Below are 20,100 nucleotides of genomic sequence, written 5' to 3' on the forward strand. Positions count from 1 at the left end.
TCCTCAGGTGACAGACCATGGCTTGCTTGGGTTCCATGCTGGGCTTTCTTTCCTCACATGTCCATCTACATCCACCCACTTTCCTTATTTCCTGCCATGTGGATGTTCTGATGTCTAGGGTCTCCCCTAGGACAAGACTTCCTTCCCAAGTCCAGTCTGTCTAACATTTGATAGTCAGTGGGTCAGCTTCTACCAAAGAGCATGCTGAGACATAACGACAGCATCCACACTGACCAATGAGGATAAAATCCAACAAGGGAATGACCCCTGAGGGAGTAGGCTTAAGCATGAGGCCTCTGAGGGTCCAAGCATGACTCTGGGACCTCCAAGGGAGTAGACCTGAACCAGAGGCCTCTGTGGGACTGGATCCAAGCCAGGGACATCCACAGAAGCAGGCCCAAGTCAGGTTCTCCACGTAAGTAGACCCTGACCAGGAACATCTACAAGAACAGGCCTGAATCCGTGACCTCTGCTGAAGCAAGCCTGAGACAGCAATCTCCACAATAGCAGGTACAAGGGAACGACCACTGAGGGAGTAGGCTGGAGCCTGTGCCCTCTGCGGGTCCAGGTGAGAGTCCAGGACCTCTGAGGGAATAGACCTGAATGTGAGGCCTCTGCAGGTCCAGACCCAAGCCAGGGATCTCCATGAGAGCAGGCCCAAGCCAGGGATATCTTCAGAAACTCCCTGAGACAACAACCTCTGCCTGAGCAGGCCTGAGGGAGTGAACTCTACAGGAGCAGGCACAAGGGAGGGACTGCCAAGGGAGCCATGGCTAAGGGAGAAGGCTCAAACCAGAGACCTCTGTAGGACAGGGCATGAATCAGTGACCTCTGAGGTAGCAGGCCAGAGCCAGCAACCTTCACTGTAACAGGCCTGAAGCAGCAACCTCTGCCAGAACAGGCCCAAGGCAGCAACCACAGCAGAAACAGACCTAAGCAAGCAACCTCCAAGGGAACAGGCCCAAACAACCAACCTATCAGATAGAGGGCTGATCTCCAAAATACACAAAAAACTCAAGAAATTGTCCATCGAAAGAACAAATAATCCAGAAAAAAATATTGGAATACAGACCTAAACAGAACTCTCAACAGAGGAATCTAAAATGGCTGAAAGACACTTGAGGAAATGCTCAACATCCTTAGTCATCAGAGAAATGCAAATCAAAACAACTCTGAGATTCTATCTTACACCTGTAAGAACGGCCAAGATCAAAAACACTGATGACAATTTATGCTGGAGAGGTTGTTGGGAAAAGGGAACACTTCTGCATTGCTGGTGGAAATGCAAACTGGTAGAGCCCCTTTGGATGTCAGTGTGGAAATTTCTCAGAAAATTAGGAAACAACCTTCCTCAAGACCCAGTAACACTACTTTTGGGTATATATCCAAAGAATGCTCAATCATACACCGAGGACATGTGCTCAACTATGTTCACAGCATTATTGTTTGTGATAGCCAGAACCTGGAAGCAACCTAAATGCCCCTTGACCAAAGAACGGATAAGGAAAACGTGGTACACTTACACAATGGAGTACTACACAGCAGAAAAAAATAATGACATCTTGAGATTTACAGGCAAATGGATAGATCTAAAAAACATCATATTGAATGAGGTAACTCAGGCCCAGAAAGACAAACATCATATGTGGTCACTCATAAGGGACTTTTAGACACAAAGGAAAGAATTCAAGGAGTAGGAGAGTAGATGGTGTGACAGATGGGTGGACAGATGGACAGTTGTCATCTATGAGTTGTCTGCTAGGGTGAGGCCCATCTACCCTTCACTTTGTTATTTGAGGGAAGTTTCCGGAATTGGTTGGTTCAGACAGAAATAGGAAGGGTTGAGTCTATTCTCTGCCATCACTGTCATGGGAAAACACAGCTGGGTGTAAAATCAGGGTCTGAATGCTGGGGACATGACCAGGAACTGAATTCTGAGAGTCACAGAGGCTGGGCTGGGGAGGCCGTGTTTACTCAGGATGAGGACTGGGTAGACATGTGGGGCACATCAGCTATGGATGTCTCCCTGCATGACATGTCTGTGTCTGTATTCAGGTGCACATGTGTGCACATGTGTGCTCACCTATGTGGAGGCCAGAGGACAACCTCAGGCGTTACTACTCAGAACACATTCTACCTTGGATTTCTTTGTTTGTTTGCTTGGTTGGTTTTTATGAGACAAAATCTATATAGCCATTGCTGGCCTGGAACTTGATATAGAGACCAGGATAGCCTCAAACTCACTGAGATCCACTCTCGTTTGCCTCTGACTCTGACTCTGCATCCCCAAAGCTGGAATTAAAGGCATGCACCACCATGCCTAGCCCTCTTTAAGTTTTAACTTTTAAAATTACACGTATTTATTCTGTGGGTGCAGGGCACATTTGTGCTACAGCATGAGCGGCAGCCAGGTTCTAACACTGCAGTCTAACATTTCCCATGGTCACATGTATGTAAAAGCTCCATGTGTACACTGGACAGCCCCAGGCTGATCTTCCACAGAAAGTGCCCCTCCCCTATGAAAGTGTCATGACTGCAGGGTCCAGTCGCTGTTATTGGGGCAAACTGGGTTCTCACGACAGAAAAATGATTACAGCCTGCTGGACAGAAATCATCCCTCAGCAGGGTCCCTATGGGGAATCAACTGAGTTCAGGACTTGAAATGAGAACAGAGTTCATGATTTGGGACTCAGTGGCCAGTAGGTGGCAGCAATAAGGCTGAGCACAAGGGACAGCTGGGATCCTGAGGGACCAACCAGAGCCTGTGGAGACCAGCAGCTGGAGCATGGAAGGTCATTAGGCCCAGTCCTTCCTTTAGAGACTTAGCAAGGGGTGAGGAAGGCAGAGAAAGCAGACATGACAGAGGGCAGCGGTGTAGCCACCTGCAGGGAAGCATGGAGAAGGCAGTCAATGCCAGGAAATCTAAGGAAATGGGAAGTCACCTCTGCTTCCTCTGATACAATCACATCTTCCTGCCCTTCAGGGAACTGATGGCACCTTGTCATGGGAAAGGGTAGGATGACGTCCTACAGAACCAGCCCTTTGGCCACCACAGCCACTGCCCCACATCTTACGACTTGACTATTCATGGACCAGCTGTGTCCACTCTCAGAGATGTCCCAGGCGATATGTCATGACTGACACATTGCTGCTCTGAGCCCTTTTTGCCCACTGCATTCAAAGGAGCATCTAGAACAGCCACAGCTAGAGGGAATCACTGAAGTGCTCTGTGGGAACATCCTCTCTGGATCCCAGCAGAAGTTCTATGGCCTTTGAGGGGAGATCAGAGGCTGCACCGAGCAGGCAGCTGGAATTCAGTGTGGAGAGTGAGACTACGAGAACTCAATGAAACTGAAGTCCAGTCACCTGCCCTGTGACAGTCATGTGACATGTGCCAGGCTTCTCTGATCCTTGGTTTCTTCTTCTGAGTGTGTGGTAAGGGTGGCAGGAGGCAGGAAGGCTCCTTCAGAAGCTGGAATAGCTGTGGAGTCAGTGTCAGGGTGAGGGAGACGAGAATATAACTTACCCAGAAACACAGGGAAGTTACAGACTCAGCAGCAGCGAGCAGCCAGGGCGAGAGTGTCCACTGGGCCTTAGTTTTCCAGGGCCGCTGTGAGGAGTCCCTGACAGGCAGCAAGAATGCAAAGAGCAGACAATGGTGGGGGCACCAAGCTAGGGCTGGGGACTGAATGTGTTTCCTCATCACCTCCTTCCTCACTGTGTCTGGTGAGCAGAAAATGATCATTCCTTAAACTGCAATTATAGAAAGAGAGAAAGATACAGACAACCAGCATGAGGGAGACATAATGAGAAACAGACCGAGGGGAGGGCAGGAGTGGAGAAAATCAGGAGCTGAGGAAACAGTGATTTCAGGCTGCATAGGGAGTGGGAAAGACTGGATGAGACAGGAGGTCAGGGTGGAAGAGAGGAGAGCCCAGCATGCAGAGGTCAAGGCTGCATCTTCCAGCCAAAAATGGGGGCTGGGCTCAAGGGCACAGTCATCTTCTCAGTGACCACAAGGAAGGATCTTTTGCAACACGGAGGGGAAAAAAAAGGCCAAAATGATAAAGGAAGTTGCTGACCACAAGGAGGTGGAGATGTGGAGGTCCTGCCCCTCACTCGGTCCTCCATATGAGAAGGCCCAGGGAATGTGGGTCACTTTATCCTGATTCTCTCCTGACTCCTTAGTACCCGAGGATTCCTCTACGGGGCCTCCTCTCCTGCCTGATGGCTCTGCTTATCTCACTTCCTGGAAGGATTCTGGACATGACCTGGGTCCTGTTTCTGCTGCTGCCAGCAGCCTGCCTGCAAGCTGGTGAGTGGTGGGAACCTCACTACTGGGGACTTAACCACAGGAGGGGTGAGTGGGGCTGGGAAGAGCCGGCTGGCATGTGGAGAGGTGACTGCTCTAGGAGCCAGCCTGTCCTGTGTGCCCCAGGAGAAAGCTCATCCTCAGAGTTGGTCCAGTGCAACCTTTCCCCGTCTGTCCTGTATCATATGGGACAGTGGGACATAGGCACAGTCCTCCCCTGTGTCCCACACCTGCCTATCGATGGTGGCTCGGGAAGCTCTGGTTTGTCCATTCCATCCCCTGAAGTGGCTTCAGATTCACCCCATCCTTCTCAGGAAACCCAGCAGGATTCTACAGAAAAAGAGACTTTGGGGTCATCCAACCAGCACGCCTCTCTGGTGTCCAGGGCAGCTCCATCGAGATTCCCTTCTCTTTCTACTTCCCTTGGGAGTTGGCAAAGGATCCACAGATGAGGATTCTCTGGAGATGGAAGGACTTCCATGGGGAATTTATCTACAACTCTTCTTTCATCCATAAACATTTCATCCATAAACATTTCATCCATGAGCATTTCAAGGGCCGGCTCACCCTGAACTGGACACAGCCTCAGACATCCGGAGTCCTCAAAATCCTGAACTTGACGAAGGAGGACCTGAACACATACTTCTGCCGAGTTCATCTGAAAGCAGGAAATCTCAAGGAGATGTGGCAGTCGATTAGTGGGACCCGACTCACCATCACCCGTGGTAAGCACATCACAGGTCAGCCCTGGTGGCCCTGACTTCCTTGTACCATACATGTCACTAGAGATCGTACACTCCTGATCCTTCTCACAGATTCCTCTCGTGTGTTCTCTCCCCTCCCCAGAGCTCTGCCAGCTTCCTCCTTCCTCTTCCCCACAACCATCCACAAGCCTTAGCTGCTCTCCCTGAGCTGCCCCCTCACTGTGCCCTCAGATTCCACCCCACTCCCGGGCCTCAGCTCTTCCCAGATGCCCAGTCTCCTGCTCCTTTCTCCCAACTGCACTACTGCCCTGCCCACCGCTGCCCTTGTTGCCAGAAATCCATGTGGGTGTGGCCTCTCCAGGATGGAGCAGCCTTCACTTGGTGCTGTGCCAGGGTCTCTGTTAATTCCCAGTTTACATCACATCTCGTGCCTTCCACATAGGGTGCCTCTGGTCCCCATGTACACCCTCCTCCTCTGGGTCCCTCTACTTCTCTAAGTCACATCCCTCACCTTTCCTGCCCCAGTTTCTTTTCCCCCTCCCTCAGTTCCCTCTTCTCCCTCACGTTCTCATCATGATTAGGTCTTCTGCTTGCTTTACCTCCTCTGTGGCAACTGTGACTTCAGTTTCCACACAAAGTACACTCAGGCCCAGCCTAGTCACAGTGTGAGCATTACTCCAACCACCCATCACCACTGTTGGGCACTCTTGTGGTCATTATACAGAGGAGGACACAGAGACCAGCAGAATTCAACCTCTGCCTAAGGATGTTGGTGACAAACAGACCCTAAAGGACCCTTTACCTCCAAGCGTCTCTCAACTATAGACACATGGCCTCTGCTGGAGTTCACTCTATTGCCTCCTCCTATCTTGATTTCATGGGCCATGTATATATGGTGTAGGCATATATGTATGTGTTTGTGTGCACATGTGTGTGTGTCTGTGTGTGTGTACACATATTCCCCTTTTTGTGCTTGGGAAGACCAGAGTGCGGCACTGGGAATCCTCCTCTGGTAAGACTGACTTTATTTCCTTGAGGCAGGGTCTCTCACTGAACCTGGAGCTCACTGTTCTGGGCCAGGCTGAAGGGCCACAATCAAGTGGCTGCACTGATCCTCTTGTCCCCATCTCCCATGGTGTTGTGGTTACAGGTGCTCACATGGTCTGAATTACAAATAATGTGTATGATATCTGAGGAAGGAACAACTAAACAACTAAGGTTAATCTCTGGCACATACACACACACACACACACAGAGAGAGAGAGAGAGAGAGAGAGAGAGAGAGAGCATTATATGTCTGCAAAAATTTAATAAAAATAAATATCTTAAAAAATAAAATATAAAATTAACAGCCAAATAATATCAATCATTAATTGCATTGCCAGATCTCAAGGTGACAGTGATAAATGGGATTATCACTTCCACATTAGACCAACCAGGCAAACCACTCCTCATTTTAACCCCTGTGCTGGTTCGGGATAAAGTCCACAGCCAGAACTGGCCAGGCCGCCTCACGTCTGCGTTTTCTGTGCCTCCTACACATTTCCCTAAACGGCCTTTTCTGAGATTTCTGTTCTTCTCAGCCTCCTCCCTCTTCCTCCTTTCCTACTTCCTCCTTTCCTAATTTTTCCTGGCCCTTGAGATAATCCATCAAGTGCTTGGTAGAAATCTCAATTTAAGGCAGCCATGCCCGTCTCTGCTTCAGTCAGACACACCATGGTTTCTTCTTTAGCAGGACTTCAGATGGTCCCCAAGGCCACACGCATGCTAGACCAGGGCTCTGCCATTGAGTTACACCTCGCGGCCACTATGGGTTCTTCCGTCTGCATTTTTAAAATTAATTCATTAACTGACTATTCCTCCCCCATTGCTTTGAAATGCTAAAATTAATGATAAAAAGACATTTTTTTCTTTCTATCTTTTAAGACAGTGTCTCATGTAGCCCAGGCTCGTGTAGCCCAGGCTCAAACTTGCTATGTAGCTGAGGATGACCTTGAACTCCTGACCCTCCAGTCTCCACTTTCCAAGTGCTGGGATCACTAGCGTGTGTCACCACTCCTGTGTGCAGTGCCTGAGATGGGACTCAGGGCCTCGCGCACGCTAGGCAAGCCCTCTACCAACTGAGCTACATCCACAGACCCCAAAAGAAATGTGTTTATCTGACCAAAATGCCCACATTTAGTGCAAAGAAATCACAACCAGAGAAATATTTGCAACAAGTATTGAGAAAGAACCCTGCAGTTGGTTTATTATTTTTATATAATTTCATTTTTGCAGCCAAATTCAATAATACTTTGCTTTGCAAATTTTCTCTTTCATGTCTAAGCAAAAAGACCCCTGGTAACCTCTCTCTCTCTCTCTCTCTCTCTCTCTCTCTCTCTCTCTCTCTCTTTCTCTCTCTGTCTCCTCTCCTCTCCTCTCTTCCCTCTCTCTCTGAATGAAAATAGATTCTTCTCTCATGAAATACATCTCAACCACAGTTTTCCCTTCCTTCTCTTCTTCCATCCCCAACATCTTCCATCTTCCCTTTCCACCAGATTGAGGCCCCTTCTGTGTTTCCTCTTTAGAAAAGAGCAGGCCTCTAAGAGACGACAGCCAAACAGGACAAAACAAGACACAATAGGACAAGGCAAAAGCTCTACTGTTATGATAGAATGGACAAGGCAACCCAATAGGAGGAAAGGAGTCCTAAGAGCAGGCAAAAGAGTCAGAGACAAACCCACTCCCACCGTTAGGAGTCCCACAAAACCTCCAAGGTAACAGCCATAAAGTGTACTCAGAGGACCTGGTGCAAACCCAGATCTGGTTTTTAGATTCTCTTGTAGAACAGCATGCTTCTCTGGCCTGTCTATCCCATCCTGTTCCACCGTGTCTTCATTTCCAGTTGTACTTCCTGTTTGTGTGCACAGGCACGTGGGTGTCTCAGCGGTGGTCTGAGGACTTTTAGGAGTCAGTTCTCTCCTTCCAACTTCCTTTGATGTGGGGTCTCCCCCTGTTGTGTGTCCTCACCATGGAGTACAAGATGGCTGTCCAGACAGCCTCCCTGTGATTCTCCCATCTCTGCCCCCTATCTCCCCAAAGCAAGGCTGCACTCCCAGATGCTCACCACATCTGGCGTTTTATGTGGGTTCTGAGGAATTAAATGTCATGGCAGGTGTTTTTATCTGTTAAGCCTGGTTTTTTATTTTTATTAATTTTTTTTAATTTATGTGTATGTGCATGTCAGTGTGGTTACATATTTACATGCATGTGTCTGTGTGGACATACATGTGGAGGCCAGGTAACGACCTTGGAAACCTTTCCCTGGGCACATTATGCCTTTCAATTCTTTCTTTCTTTTTCCTTTCTTTCTTTCCTTCCTTCTTTCTTTCCTTCTTTCTTTCTTTCTTCCCTCCTTTTTTATGGATAGGTGTCTGTCTCTGGCCTGGAACTCACCAAATGGGCTGGGCTAGGCCATCTGGCAGTGAGACCAGGGATCTGCCAGTCTTCCACATGCAGTGCTGGGATTACAAGTGCATGGTGACAGGCAGGTCCCTGGGGATGCGAAGCCTTTGTGCTTCAGAGGTGTCCTGGTTGGAGTTTCTATTGCTGTGAAAAGCACCATGACCAAAGCACTCAGGGAGAAAAAGGTTTATTTCACTTACACACCCCAATCACAACCCAACATCAAAGGAACTTGGTGCAGGAATTCCAGGCAGGAACCTGGAAGAGGAACTGAAGCAGAAGTCATGGAGGAGGGCCTTTTACTGGCTTACTCAGCCTGCTTTAATTAAAGCATCCAGGACCACCAGCCCAGACATGGCACCACCCACAGTGAGCTGGACCCTCCCACATCAATCTAAGAAAGAAAATGTCCTGTATACTTGCCTATGAGCAATCTGATGGAGGCATTTTCTCAGTTGAGGTTCCTTCCCAGATAACTACAGCTTTGTCAGATTGACACAATAACTAACCAGAGCATAGGGCAAGTGTTTTCTAACTGAGCCATATCCTCAGTTGCTGACCTGCCTGTTCTCCTCTTGGGACTACACTTTCTTAGTGACTCTAACCGTATCCATGACAGCGGGCGATGAGACTTTTTCCCTCACAGTCATTACTCAACCACTGTGCTTCCAACAACTTTGTTTTTTGTTTTGTTCTTTTGGGACATTCTGGGAAAGAAGGTAATGTATATGTATACACATATGTGCATATACACACATATGTACACACACGTTTGCCTACACTCCCTGTTAAAATTAGGGCAACAAAGGAAATACTTTATATATAAAAAAAAAGTCTGGAACTGAATAGTAATGAAGGCTGCTTCACAAAATGAATGTGCTGTAAGCTAATGGAGCTCATATTGCAGAGTTCAAATGATATATCGTACATCACATACATTTATACCTGAGGCAGTGTCTCACTATGTAGCCCTAGCCAGCCCAAAACTTGCTATGTAGACTAGATGGGCCTTGAACTCACAGAGATCTGCCGGTCTCTGCCTCTCAAATGCTAGGATTAGAGGTGTGCTCTACCAGTGAGATAAAAAAAAATGATTTTTTTAAGTTGGGTGGTACACACCTGTGATCACAGTGAAAGGTGGAGGCGAAGAGATCAGGAGTCTACTCCCAACAGCTTCTGTCCATCCACGATTCTTTATTCTTCCCTCTTCAATCCATCATTTCTCATTGTTTCTCTTTTTTCTGCTTTGGTTTTATTCTACATTGTTCTCAGTTTACCCGTTACAAATGTTCCCAGTCATACATATCCTTAAAACCAGCAATTCCCCAGCCCTGGCAGGTTCCAGGGACAGAAGTCTTTGGCCCCATAGAAAGCCAGACAAGGGTTTTCACACACACACACACACACACACACACACACACACACACACACCCATCTATGAACTCCTTAATGGAGAAAGGTAGTTAAGAAAGGAATTAAATCATCAGAGGATTCTAGAGGGGAAGGTTACTGAGCTACACTACAATTTTAGGTGGTAGAAAGAGCTTAAAAGGTTTATTTCAGGAAAATTATGGACAGGGCAGGGATTGTTTAAATCACCACGCCACTTCTTTTCTCCCCGCGTGCATACAGGCTTCCAGGTAACCTAAGTAAACAGGGAGAAGGTGATGGCTCTTGATCAGACAGCACACACACACCAGATGCTGCAGTTTCTATGGTCTAGGTCTGGAGTTAGACTCACTGCTCTAAACCAAGAAGACAGCCAGGCCTCTGAATTGTGCTTCTGGGCTATGCTGTTATCAGTCATTCTGATCCTGGGTGTTGTGGGTCTTTCTCTGGGTTGCAGTTAATTATTTCTTCTGCTGTCCTTGAGAGTCCTGAACTAAAATCATCAGTGAACCGAGGTGAAGGTGAGCATAGGAGTTAAGAATCTTTTATATGGGGTAAAAACAGAGCAGCAGCTTGGGCAGGTGATGCTCTATGCCTGGACCCTAAGCCCTGACCAAATGCCTGCTGATAAAGGTAATTGCAGGAAGGCAGATCTCTGCGCTTACCTAGGAGAGAGGAACAAGGCTGGACAATGGGAAACTGTTCTGAACTAGGGAATAAATTCCTAAATATGTGACAGAAGGGAAGCCAGCTACACTGAAAAACAGCAAAGAACAGCTACTTTGTTCACAAAGCAAGAACGCCAAAAGCCTTGCCTTCGGTTTAGCCTTTAGCAGATCCCTTGGTTCTGATAAGTCACTCCTGAAAGATGACTGAGCAATTACTGTATGATGTCACAGCTTCCAGCACTCAGTTTGACCAGATTGGGAGGAAGAACAAGGAGGTCCAGTGACCACACATCCTGACCTGAGGTTTAGGCCTGAATAGAAGACAAGACATAAGCACAGCTAAGCAGTCCCAGTTCTGGGGTGGCCCCGCCCACAGTGAGCCATCAGCCTCTGTCTCCAGTCTCTCCTGCAAGGTGATCTGAGGAGTTGTCAGAACTGTGTGAACTCTCTTTCTAGGAGATCAGTTCTTTACTGGCTGACTCCAAGCTTTGCCTTTTCCTTCTCCCAGCTTGAGACTCTTTGGGTGTCCCCAGTTCCTTGGAATCCACGGCTTCAGTATCTGACAGCAAAGAGTGCTGCAGAGGCATCTCTAGAACATCTTCACTCCTACTGGGGAAGTTCCATGCTGACTTCCTTTATCTCTTCCCAGACCCCATGACCACCGCTCCAAGCCCCACCACTGCAACTTCTGCATGCACCAAAAACGTCCTCATGACCACAGAAGGTCAGATGAGTGGAGAAAATGAGACCGTTCATCGGGGAACCAGAGTTGGGTTGGCAGTGGCTGCTGCTGTACTCCTGGCTGGGGTTTTGGGATTGATGGTGTTCCTGTTGTGGAAGAGAAGGAAAGGTAAGTGGTCCAGATTGCATCCCCATCACACTTCCTGAGTGTTTCCACACGACAATCTGCACCAGAGTCCTCGAAGGGGATTGTTGACAGCTCAGATCCTGGGGCTCAGGTGATGGCTCAGTCAGTAAAGTGCTTACTGCGCAAGATTGAGGATCCTTCACCACAGTCCTTGTAGTCCCGGTGCTGAGCAGGTGGGGTGGGGACAAGATCATCCCCGAGGCTGATGACTAGGTCACACTGGCCTAATTGTTGAGCCTCGGGCCCCAGTGAGAGACCCTGTCTTTAAAAACAAGGTGACAGCTTTTGAGGAGCAATACCTAAAGGTGGCTTCCGGCCTCCCCAGGGCAGATCCCTGATGGCCTGTTCTTGAGTCCAGAGTCAGGCTCTGAGGCTTCTGCTTAGAGTAGCTGGGGTCTTTTGTTGCTCTTGTTTCAGTTTGGTTGGCTGCAGGCCTGCACTGCTAACCCCACCGGGAATCTGCTTTAAGCCGGTTCCCCAAGTGAGGCTCTGAGGGTTCAGTTTGTGAACCACACAGTACAGTCACAAAGGCAGTTCTTCTCTGTTGACTCAGCCATTTCGTCATCTGAGGAGAAAGGGTCAGCCCAGAGGAAACTAGGGGAGGGGAAAGCAGAAGGGACTGGAAGTCGCCTCAGCTCAGCTGTATTAATTGCCCCACTTCCCAAAGTCCAGCTTGAAACCAGAGAATTACAAATAAATGAACATCCAGTTTCCCAGTAACTGCGGGTGATGGGGGAGGTGTCCCAAGGGCTGATTAAATTAAGGGTTAATTTCACAGAGGGCTGTGGTATTTACAGACATGGTCAGAGTAGAGACAGGGGAGTTGGGGAGCTCTCAGAGGAGGAAAAATTACATACAATGTCAAATAATAAATAGTGACAGCCAGAGGCAGTGAGATGGCTCAGGAGGTCAAGGCACTGGACATACTAGAACACACAGGGCCGGAGGAAAGAACTGAGTCCTGTATGTTGTCCTCTGACACACGCATCCATGGCCTGTGCACACTCACACACATGGTGGATAAATAAATATAACACAATTAAAAATAAAAACAATGACAGCCACTGGTGATACACACCTGAGTCTGTGTGCCTGGAGAGGGGGCAGGAGGATCTTGACTCCATGAGCCTTTATCAAAACCCCTCTCTCTTGAACAGAATAGCCAGGAAGGTGCTGGGAGTCATGTGGGACACTCTATGGCCTTCCAGGAAAGGGAAACCATGTAAGAAACTCTTGAGTAGTGTGGTGCTGGCAGGGGAGGCAGGAGATGACAGGGGGAACCCTGTAAGTCAGGTCCCCAAGCCTCTAATAACAGAGGCAAAGGGATGGGCAAAGGGAGACCAGCTTCTGGAACAGAAGCAGCAGAAGAGAAGAGGCAGAGAGAGACAGAGGGAGACAGAGAGCAGGGCAGAGAAGCAGAAAGAGAGAAAGGAAGATACAGGAGGTGGGCAAGGACCACTTTTTAAATGGGAACTTAGCAAATGCACACAGGAGGTGCTGTTAGTGGTTGCACTGAGGACATATCCTGTCTGAACCTCAGGGGCCAGTACAGATGTCTGAATAATAACAGTGATGCTGTTGAATGACAGAGGAAGTGGGTGAGTAGGAAACATCTCATTCTAAAAATGGAAAAATTAATTAAGGTGTCTATATTAGGTGGTTGGAGAGATGGCTCAGTGGTTAAGAGCGCTGGATATTGTTAGGGGAAGGGTTGATTGCTCATCCCGACCACCCAGCCTTGAAATAACCACTCAGAAAACCATATTATTTTCAATACTGTTTGACCAATAGCTTAAGCATATTTCTGGCAAAACTCATATCCTAAACTAACTCATCTCTATTATTCTGTATATCGCCACGTGGTTGTGGCTTATCAGCTAAAGTTCCCAGCGCCTGCCTCAGGTGAAGGATCCATGGCTTCTCTCTGACTCTGCCCTTCTTTCTCCCAGCATTCAGTCCAGTCTTCCCTGCTTAGCTCTGCTCTGCCCCACCCTGCTCTGTTATTGGCTCAAAGTAGTTTTCTTATTCACAGTAATGACAGCATACAGAGGGAAATCCCACATCACTTCCCTTTTTCTGTTTAAATAAAAAGGAAGGCTTTAACTTTAACATAGTAATATTACATATAACAAAACAAGTATCAAGCAAGAATTACAGTCACAATATTTATATTTATTTTATCTTTTATCATAATTAAGGAAAACTATAACTATAATCATTTATTCTTCAACTCAATCAAAGACTCCAGAAAGTTATAATATTATCTAAGTAAGCAGGAAGTACATTATAAGCAACTTCCAAAACTCTAGAAATGACAGAGACATCTCACTGTTTGGACAGTCACCCAAAGTTCTTCTGTACCATTGAGGCATCCATCTTTAGCCTACAGGCCCATAGTAACCAGCAGACTTTTTTATAAAGCAGGAAATTTCAAAGACAGTTCCACCTATGCTGGCAGTTTGTCCATCACGTGTGTGTGTGTGTGTGTGTGTGTGTTCTGAAGAATGTCTACCAGACTCATTCATGATGCAGGAACCCTGAAGGATTGTCTCACCTTTAATCATGTTTAGCAGTCATTTCTCTGTGGGACCTGCTTGTCCAGTTTATCAAACAGTCCAGGCAAGAGCAGTTTCTTGCCAAATGGCCAAACAACTCCATAAGGAGCCTCTTCAATGTCCATCATCCTCTTGAAGTAGCTTGGTGCTGCTAGGAGCAGATGTGTCTCACTGTCATAAAAAGTCTAAAGTTTTTAAGCATTTTAAATGCCATATTCTGAAGTCTCTGAAAGATCTGAAGAATTCCTGTCTACCTGAAATGTTTCTCTATATTTCTAGAAAATCTAACTAACACGACTACAAGCTTGACTATTATAGATGATTATCTATTAACCTATATTTAATTATATATTACATTTTTAAAAACTAAACAATCACAATACCTTAATCAAGAGTAGACATATATATATATATATGTGTGTGTGTGTGTAACACAATTGATCTTAAATTTGTATCAATAAACTAAGATCAATACCAATGCAAATCTCTATAGCAGGATACTCTTGCAGAAGACTGGGGTTTGATTCCCAGCACCCACACGATGGCTCACAGGCCCCTGTAACTCCTGTTACAGGGGATCTGATGCCCTCCTCTGTCTGACACAGGGACCAGGCACATACGTGGCAAACAGACCCACAAGCAGGCAAACATTCATACAATAAAAATAATTAAAGATTATTTTAAAAAGATATGTACACAACAAAAATTGAATTCAATATAATTCCCATCTAAATGACAATGGCAATTTTGCAAAAACAGTTTATCTTCTCCAATTCAGGTGCCTCCTCAAAGACAAAACAAGACAAAATGAGATGAACAACAACAGAAATGAAATGACTAATAATGGAACACTCACTGCCTGACCCCAGAATTTATTGAAAGTTGCAATAGGAGGCTGAAGGGATGGCTCAGCAGTTAAGAGCACTGAATGCTCTTGCAGAGAACCTGAGTTCTGCTCCCAGCACCCATATCAGGTAGTTTACAAAGGCCTGTAACTCCAGTTCTAGGCATATCGGGAGCTCTCTCCTGAATCCACAGACTCTGCTCTCATGTGCATCTACCCCAGATCAGATGCACAAAATTTTAAAATTCTAGAAACAAAAATACAGTAGGTAAATCAATATGAAATAAATTACAAAGAAAAAAGGCTACAGTAGCCCTCTGAGGGTAAAATGTTTCAGTGACCACTCATGGGAACCAGATGATGGAGGGAATCAACTCCTGGATGCCCTCGACCTCTGCACAAACTGGCACAGCCCCTGCCACATAATAAATAAGTGACAATTAAAAGCTATAGTAATTAAAATAGCACAGAATGCACCGAGACATATAGAGAAAGTAGAGTAAAATACAATCCAGAAGGAGGCGGGTCCTAAGGGCACAAAAAGGAAGCTGGGAGAATGCAGAGTAGACAGCAGGGGCAGGGGCAGGGTCAAGGGGAACTCAAGGTTGGTGAAGGAACAAAGGAGACAGGGGTGGGGCCTGGACCTGGCAGGGATTTGGGCAGGGGTTGCTGTGTAGGACAGCAGCCCAGCAGAGGTAGTTCAGGCTCTTCTCTGGCTGTCTGGGGCGGTCTCTTTGCTCCCCTGTCCTCTGAAGGAGATGAACATGGAGGACAGCTGAGGGGCAGATGGACAATCAGCACAGATGTCACACTGACACTGTCTCTTCCCCCACAGGCCAGAGGACTAAAGCCGAAACCCCAGCCAGGTGAGCGCCATGCTGTCCTCTGCAAGAGCAGCCAGTGCTCTTGCCCACTGAGCCATCTCTCCAGCCCCTTCAAATGGCATTAGAGGAGCAATGGAGAACCACACACAGGGCTCTGCACATCTCCCCACCCCTGACTCATCCTGACTGCTTCCTCCATGTCCTCCATGACGCCATGCTCTTCAGGACCACCAGCTTCACACACTGACAAGGGGTGCAGCAGAGTCTCAGGGAGTCTCCTTCCCAGAACAGCCCCCACCCCAGGCCTCATGGGGTCTTTCTCCTCTCCTTCCATTTCCTAGGCTTCCCTCTCTGTGGCTCTGGCTCATCTCAGCCTTGAACATCTGCCTGGATCCCACCAGCTCTCCCATCTTTCCCTTTCTTCCCTCTGTCTTTATGGTCAGTGAGCCCCGCTCCCCAGGAATTCTTTGTTCTAGATCTTCCACATCTCTTGCCCTTCTCTCTTCACCTCCCAACCTCTCTGCCCTTCTCTCCTGTCTTTTCTTTTCCTTACTGCACATGGCCTGTTCTGAGCCTTCTAATTTTTTTCTGAGAAAGGGTCTCACATAGTCCCAGCTGGCCTTGAACTCACTATGTAACCAAGGACGACCTTGAACTTCTGATCCTTTCACCTCCACCTCCCAACTGTTGGAATGACAGGCATCATCCCAAACCCAGTTTATGTGGGGCTGGGGATGGAACCCAGGGCCTTGTCTATTAACACAAACACTCTGAGAGCAACACTGCATCCCCAGCTCCTCCCTCTTTCCTCTCCCTGGGACTTCTTTGGCCAGATGCCCTTCCTCCAGTCTGATCTCAAATCCCTTCTTCCGCGAACTTAGCCTGAGAACCTACCCAGAAGATCTGAAATTTTTCTGCATTCTAGTTTTAATCAAGGTGATGAGAGAGGATAGCATTGGTTCTTCCTATTTCTAGTCTCTGTTCCTGCCCAGCCCAAGGTGATTTCCTACAATGACTCACCTTCAACTAGTGCTGAGAGACCTCGGCAAGGCCCCCTTACCAATGGCCTCTCACTCCTCTACAGAGAAAGCCGAACACTAACATGCTCATCATGAGTCATGGAGGATGGCAGAGACCACTCAAAGGGAACCAGCTTCTAGTGTGTGGGCATGTGTGTGCTCGGGTGTGTGTGTGCATGCATATGCACAGGCACTCAAGCGCACGCACATGTGTGTGTTCTCAGGTGTCATCCACTTTAAATAATTATTTTTATTGCATTTTGCTTATTTGTATGCATGTGTATATATGTATGTGTGGGTATGAGCTTGACACAGCACACATGTAAAAAACAGAGGACAACTTCTGGGAGCTGTCTTTTTTCTTCCATCTTGTTTTCTCTGGGATGACATCAGGTTGTCAGTCTTAATGGCATGGCCTTATCCACAAAGTCATTTCACCTGACCCCACTTGGGTTTTGGAGTTTTGTTTTGTTTTTTTGAGAAAAGGTCTCAAACTGGTCTGGAATTCACCAATTAGACCTGGTTGGTTGACCAGTGAACATCCAGAGTCTGCCTGTCTCTATCTTCTGAGCACGGAGAATACACTACCATGCCCAGTCCCGTGTTTGTTATTACATGTTACTGTGTGTGTATATATGTGCAGTGCACATGTGCCCGTGTGTATAGAAGGCAGAGATCAATGGTGTTCTTTCTTGCTTTCTGTCCATTGTATTTTGTGTTCCTGCGTGTATATTGTATTTGTGTGTGCACTTGTGCGTGTATGTGGAGGTCAGAGGTCTATGTCGTGACTCTCCTCAGTTTCTCCCACCTTTATTTTATATTTATCCTGAGACCTTTATAGTAAGGTCTCTCACTAACTGAAGCTCATCAGTTTGGCTGTGCAGACAGCAGCTTCAGGCATCCACCCATCTCCACCCCACCCTCCAGGCACATTGTGCCCAGAGCATTTTGTTCTTGGTTTGGTTTGGTTTTTTGAGACAGGGTTTCTCTCTGTAATCCCTGGCTGTCCTGGAACAAACTTTGTAGACCAGGTTGGCCTCAAACTCACAGAGTGCTGGATTTAAAGCGTGCCCCACCACTCCCTGACTGACTGTGCCTAGCATTTTTTACATGGGTCCTTGGGGATCTAAATTTGGTCCTCATGTTTGGGAAGCAGGCCCTTTGCCAACTGAACCATCTCTCCAGCCTCCACTTCATCTTCTGAGACAGGGTCTCTCACTGAATCTAGAGCTCATCTCTTAGTCCAGACTGGTCAGTGAACTCCAGGGACTTCTCTGCCTGTCTCTGCTTCTCCAGCATCCAGCTGTAGGTGGGTGGGCTCTGGGGTCTGAAGTCAGGACGTCATGTGTATGTGACAAGCACTTTACTAACTGGGCCATCTCTCCAGCCCAGCACCTAATGTCTTAATTCTTTCTTGTCCAGTCTCTAATCTGTTGCCCATCTTGTTCTTATGCAGGGAACTCATTGAAAACACTGAGAAATGTGAGAAAGTTGAGCCTGAAGGTAAATTCTGTCAACTTCCTGTTTCCACACATGGCTCTGCCTTCTTCTCTCAAGACCATGCACTTACATAAGAATTCACCTGTCCCTTCCTCACTCTGTCCCTCCCAAGTAACCAAGGTCCTCACCTCAGGCTTGGAACTCCCAGCCATCAGTCTCCCTTCCTGTCACACACCTTGACTTCAGAACTCTGTGTTCCTTTTCCTCTAGGACAACATACAGACCCCAACGAGAACCCCAAGGTAAGCAATTCAGACTCAGGTCTGAAGGAGGTAAAGGGGTGTTGACAGAGGCAGAAGGTTGGAGGTCAGAGGTGAGGGTGGGGCACTCAGACTGCAGCTGCTGCTTTATGGGAGCCTCAGTTGCATTGCTGCTATCTAATGCCTTGTCCCCCCACCCCTGCAGGACAACAACATCGTGTATGCCTCCATTGCCCTCTCAAGCCCAACCTCCCCAGGAACACCAGCCTGCCCGCCTGCCCATGAGAACCCCCAGGAAGAGACTGTATACTCCATTGTAAAGGTCAAATGAACGGGTCTGGGTGACCATCTCAGAGTCACCTTTGCTTCTAGTAGGAACACTCCCAGCTTCCACTGATACCCACAAACACTCACAGGTCACAGATACCCATGGCCAGGACAGAAATTCACACATCAGGGAGTTTGAACTCAGAGAAACCGAGAAACTCCCATTTCCCCTTCCTAACTTCCGAGGCCTTTCTCACAAAAATAAAAATATCCACAGATTTTATCTAAATTAATTGAATTAAGGATTGTTGGGGAATATTATTTTCAGGTGTGTGACTTTAGTTTACCCTGCATTTGTTTAACTCTGTGAAGCTGTGTTACTGTGCCTGTCTAAAACACCTGATGGGGCAGTGCTGAGGAGTTCTATCCAGAGAGGTGAGTGGGTGCTCACCTGGGCAGTCTGTCGGGAAGAGAGCACAGCCCCTCCCCCCTCAGCTTCTGTGGCAGGGTCTTCGGTGTTTCACGGGACCCCTCCCTGCCCCCACTGCTGCTGCCCTTTTGTCTCCTGGGTACTGGAAATACCAGCTATCCCTGCTGCAGTGCTGAGGAGTCCTATCCAGAGAGTGCTGAGGAGGTCTATCCAGAGAGTGTTGAGGAGTTCTATCCAGAGAGTGCTGAGGAGTCCTATCCAGAGAGTGTTGAGGAGTTCTATCCAGAGAGTGTTGAGGAGTTCTATCCAGAGAGTGATGAGGAGTCCTACCCAGAGAGTGTTGAGGAGTTCTATCCAGAGAGTGCTGAGGAGTTTCATTCAGAGAGGAGGAGATGGACAGGCGCCAATGCAAGAATTCCTCCAACAACCTGAAAGGCAACATGACATCTCCAGAATCCAGGGAGCACAAAACTAGAAGAATTGAACACCCTACTCCAGAAGAAATAGAAGAAATCGTCTCTAAGTGGATCTTTATGAAAATAATAGAGGAAGTTAAACAGGAGGTGAAAATCTGCCGTAAAGAAATGGAAGAAAAGTATAACAAAAAGATTGAGGAAATGAGTAAAGAAATGGAAGAGAAATATACCAAAAAGTTTGAAGAAATGAGTAAACCCGTAAATGAAATTCTGGGAAACCAAGAAAAAAACAATCAAACAGGTAATGGAAACAGTTCAAGATTTGAAAACTGAAATGGAGGCAATGAAGAAATCACAAAACGAGGGCTGGCTGGCTATGGAAAATCTAGGTAAATGAACATAGACTTCAGAAACAAGCATAACCAACAGAATACAAGAGATAGAAGAAAGAACCTCAGACTCTGAGGACACCATGGAGAAATTAAACGCTCTGACCAAAGAAAACAGCAAATCCAACAAATTCTCATCACAAAACACTCAGGAAATGTGGGACACAATAAAAAAACAAAATCTAAGAATAATAGGGGTAGAAGAAGGAAAAGAATTGCAGATCAAAGATCCAGAAAATATATTCAACAAAATTATAGAAGAAAACTTCCC

General features: G+C 47.1%; 1 protein-coding gene across 2 annotated transcripts; it reads left to right on the forward strand.

Moving 5' to 3' along the window:
- The first annotated feature begins 4,097 nt into the window (after window positions 1-4,097).
- Window positions 4,098-18,883, forward strand: LOC125398806 (paired immunoglobulin-like type 2 receptor alpha). Of its 2 annotated transcripts, XM_087903443.1 has the most exons (7): window positions 4,101-4,315; window positions 4,627-5,037; window positions 11,167-11,367; window positions 15,620-15,650; window positions 18,084-18,130; window positions 18,338-18,369; window positions 18,533-18,883. In XM_087903443.1, exons 1-7 carry the CDS (start codon window positions 4,228-4,230, stop codon window positions 18,656-18,658), a joined length of 936 nt encoding a protein of 311 aa, XP_087759569.1. In that variant the 5' UTR covers window positions 4,101-4,227; the 3' UTR covers window positions 18,659-18,883. The 2 variants fall into 2 exon arrangements, with proteins under 2 accessions (XP_087759570.1, XP_087759569.1); XM_087903444.1 differs by lacking the exon at window positions 15,620-15,650 and having other exon boundaries at window positions 4,098-4,315.
- Window positions 18,884-20,100: the final 1,217 nt, after the last annotated feature.

Source organism: Myodes glareolus, chromosome 2 (assembly GCF_982192425.1).
Source record: "Myodes glareolus chromosome 2, mMyoGla1.1, whole genome shotgun sequence".
NCBI lineage: Eukaryota > Metazoa > Chordata > Mammalia > Rodentia > Cricetidae > Myodes > Myodes glareolus.

What these genes read in the sequence shown, in the direction of transcription:
- LOC125398806 (XM_087903443.1), top strand. Translation starts at nt 4,228, where the DNA reads ATGGCTCTGCTTATCTCACTTCCTGGAAGGATTCTGGACATGACCTGG. An exon ending in TGAGAAAGTTGAGCCTGAAG is followed by an intron (nt 18,131 to 18,337) that starts GTAAATTCTGTC and finishes CTTTTCCTCTAG; the next exon opens with GACAACATACAGACCCCAAC. An exon ending in ACCCCAACGAGAACCCCAAG is followed by an intron (nt 18,370 to 18,532) that starts GTAAGCAATTCA and finishes CCACCCCTGCAG; the next exon opens with GACAACAACATCGTGTATGC.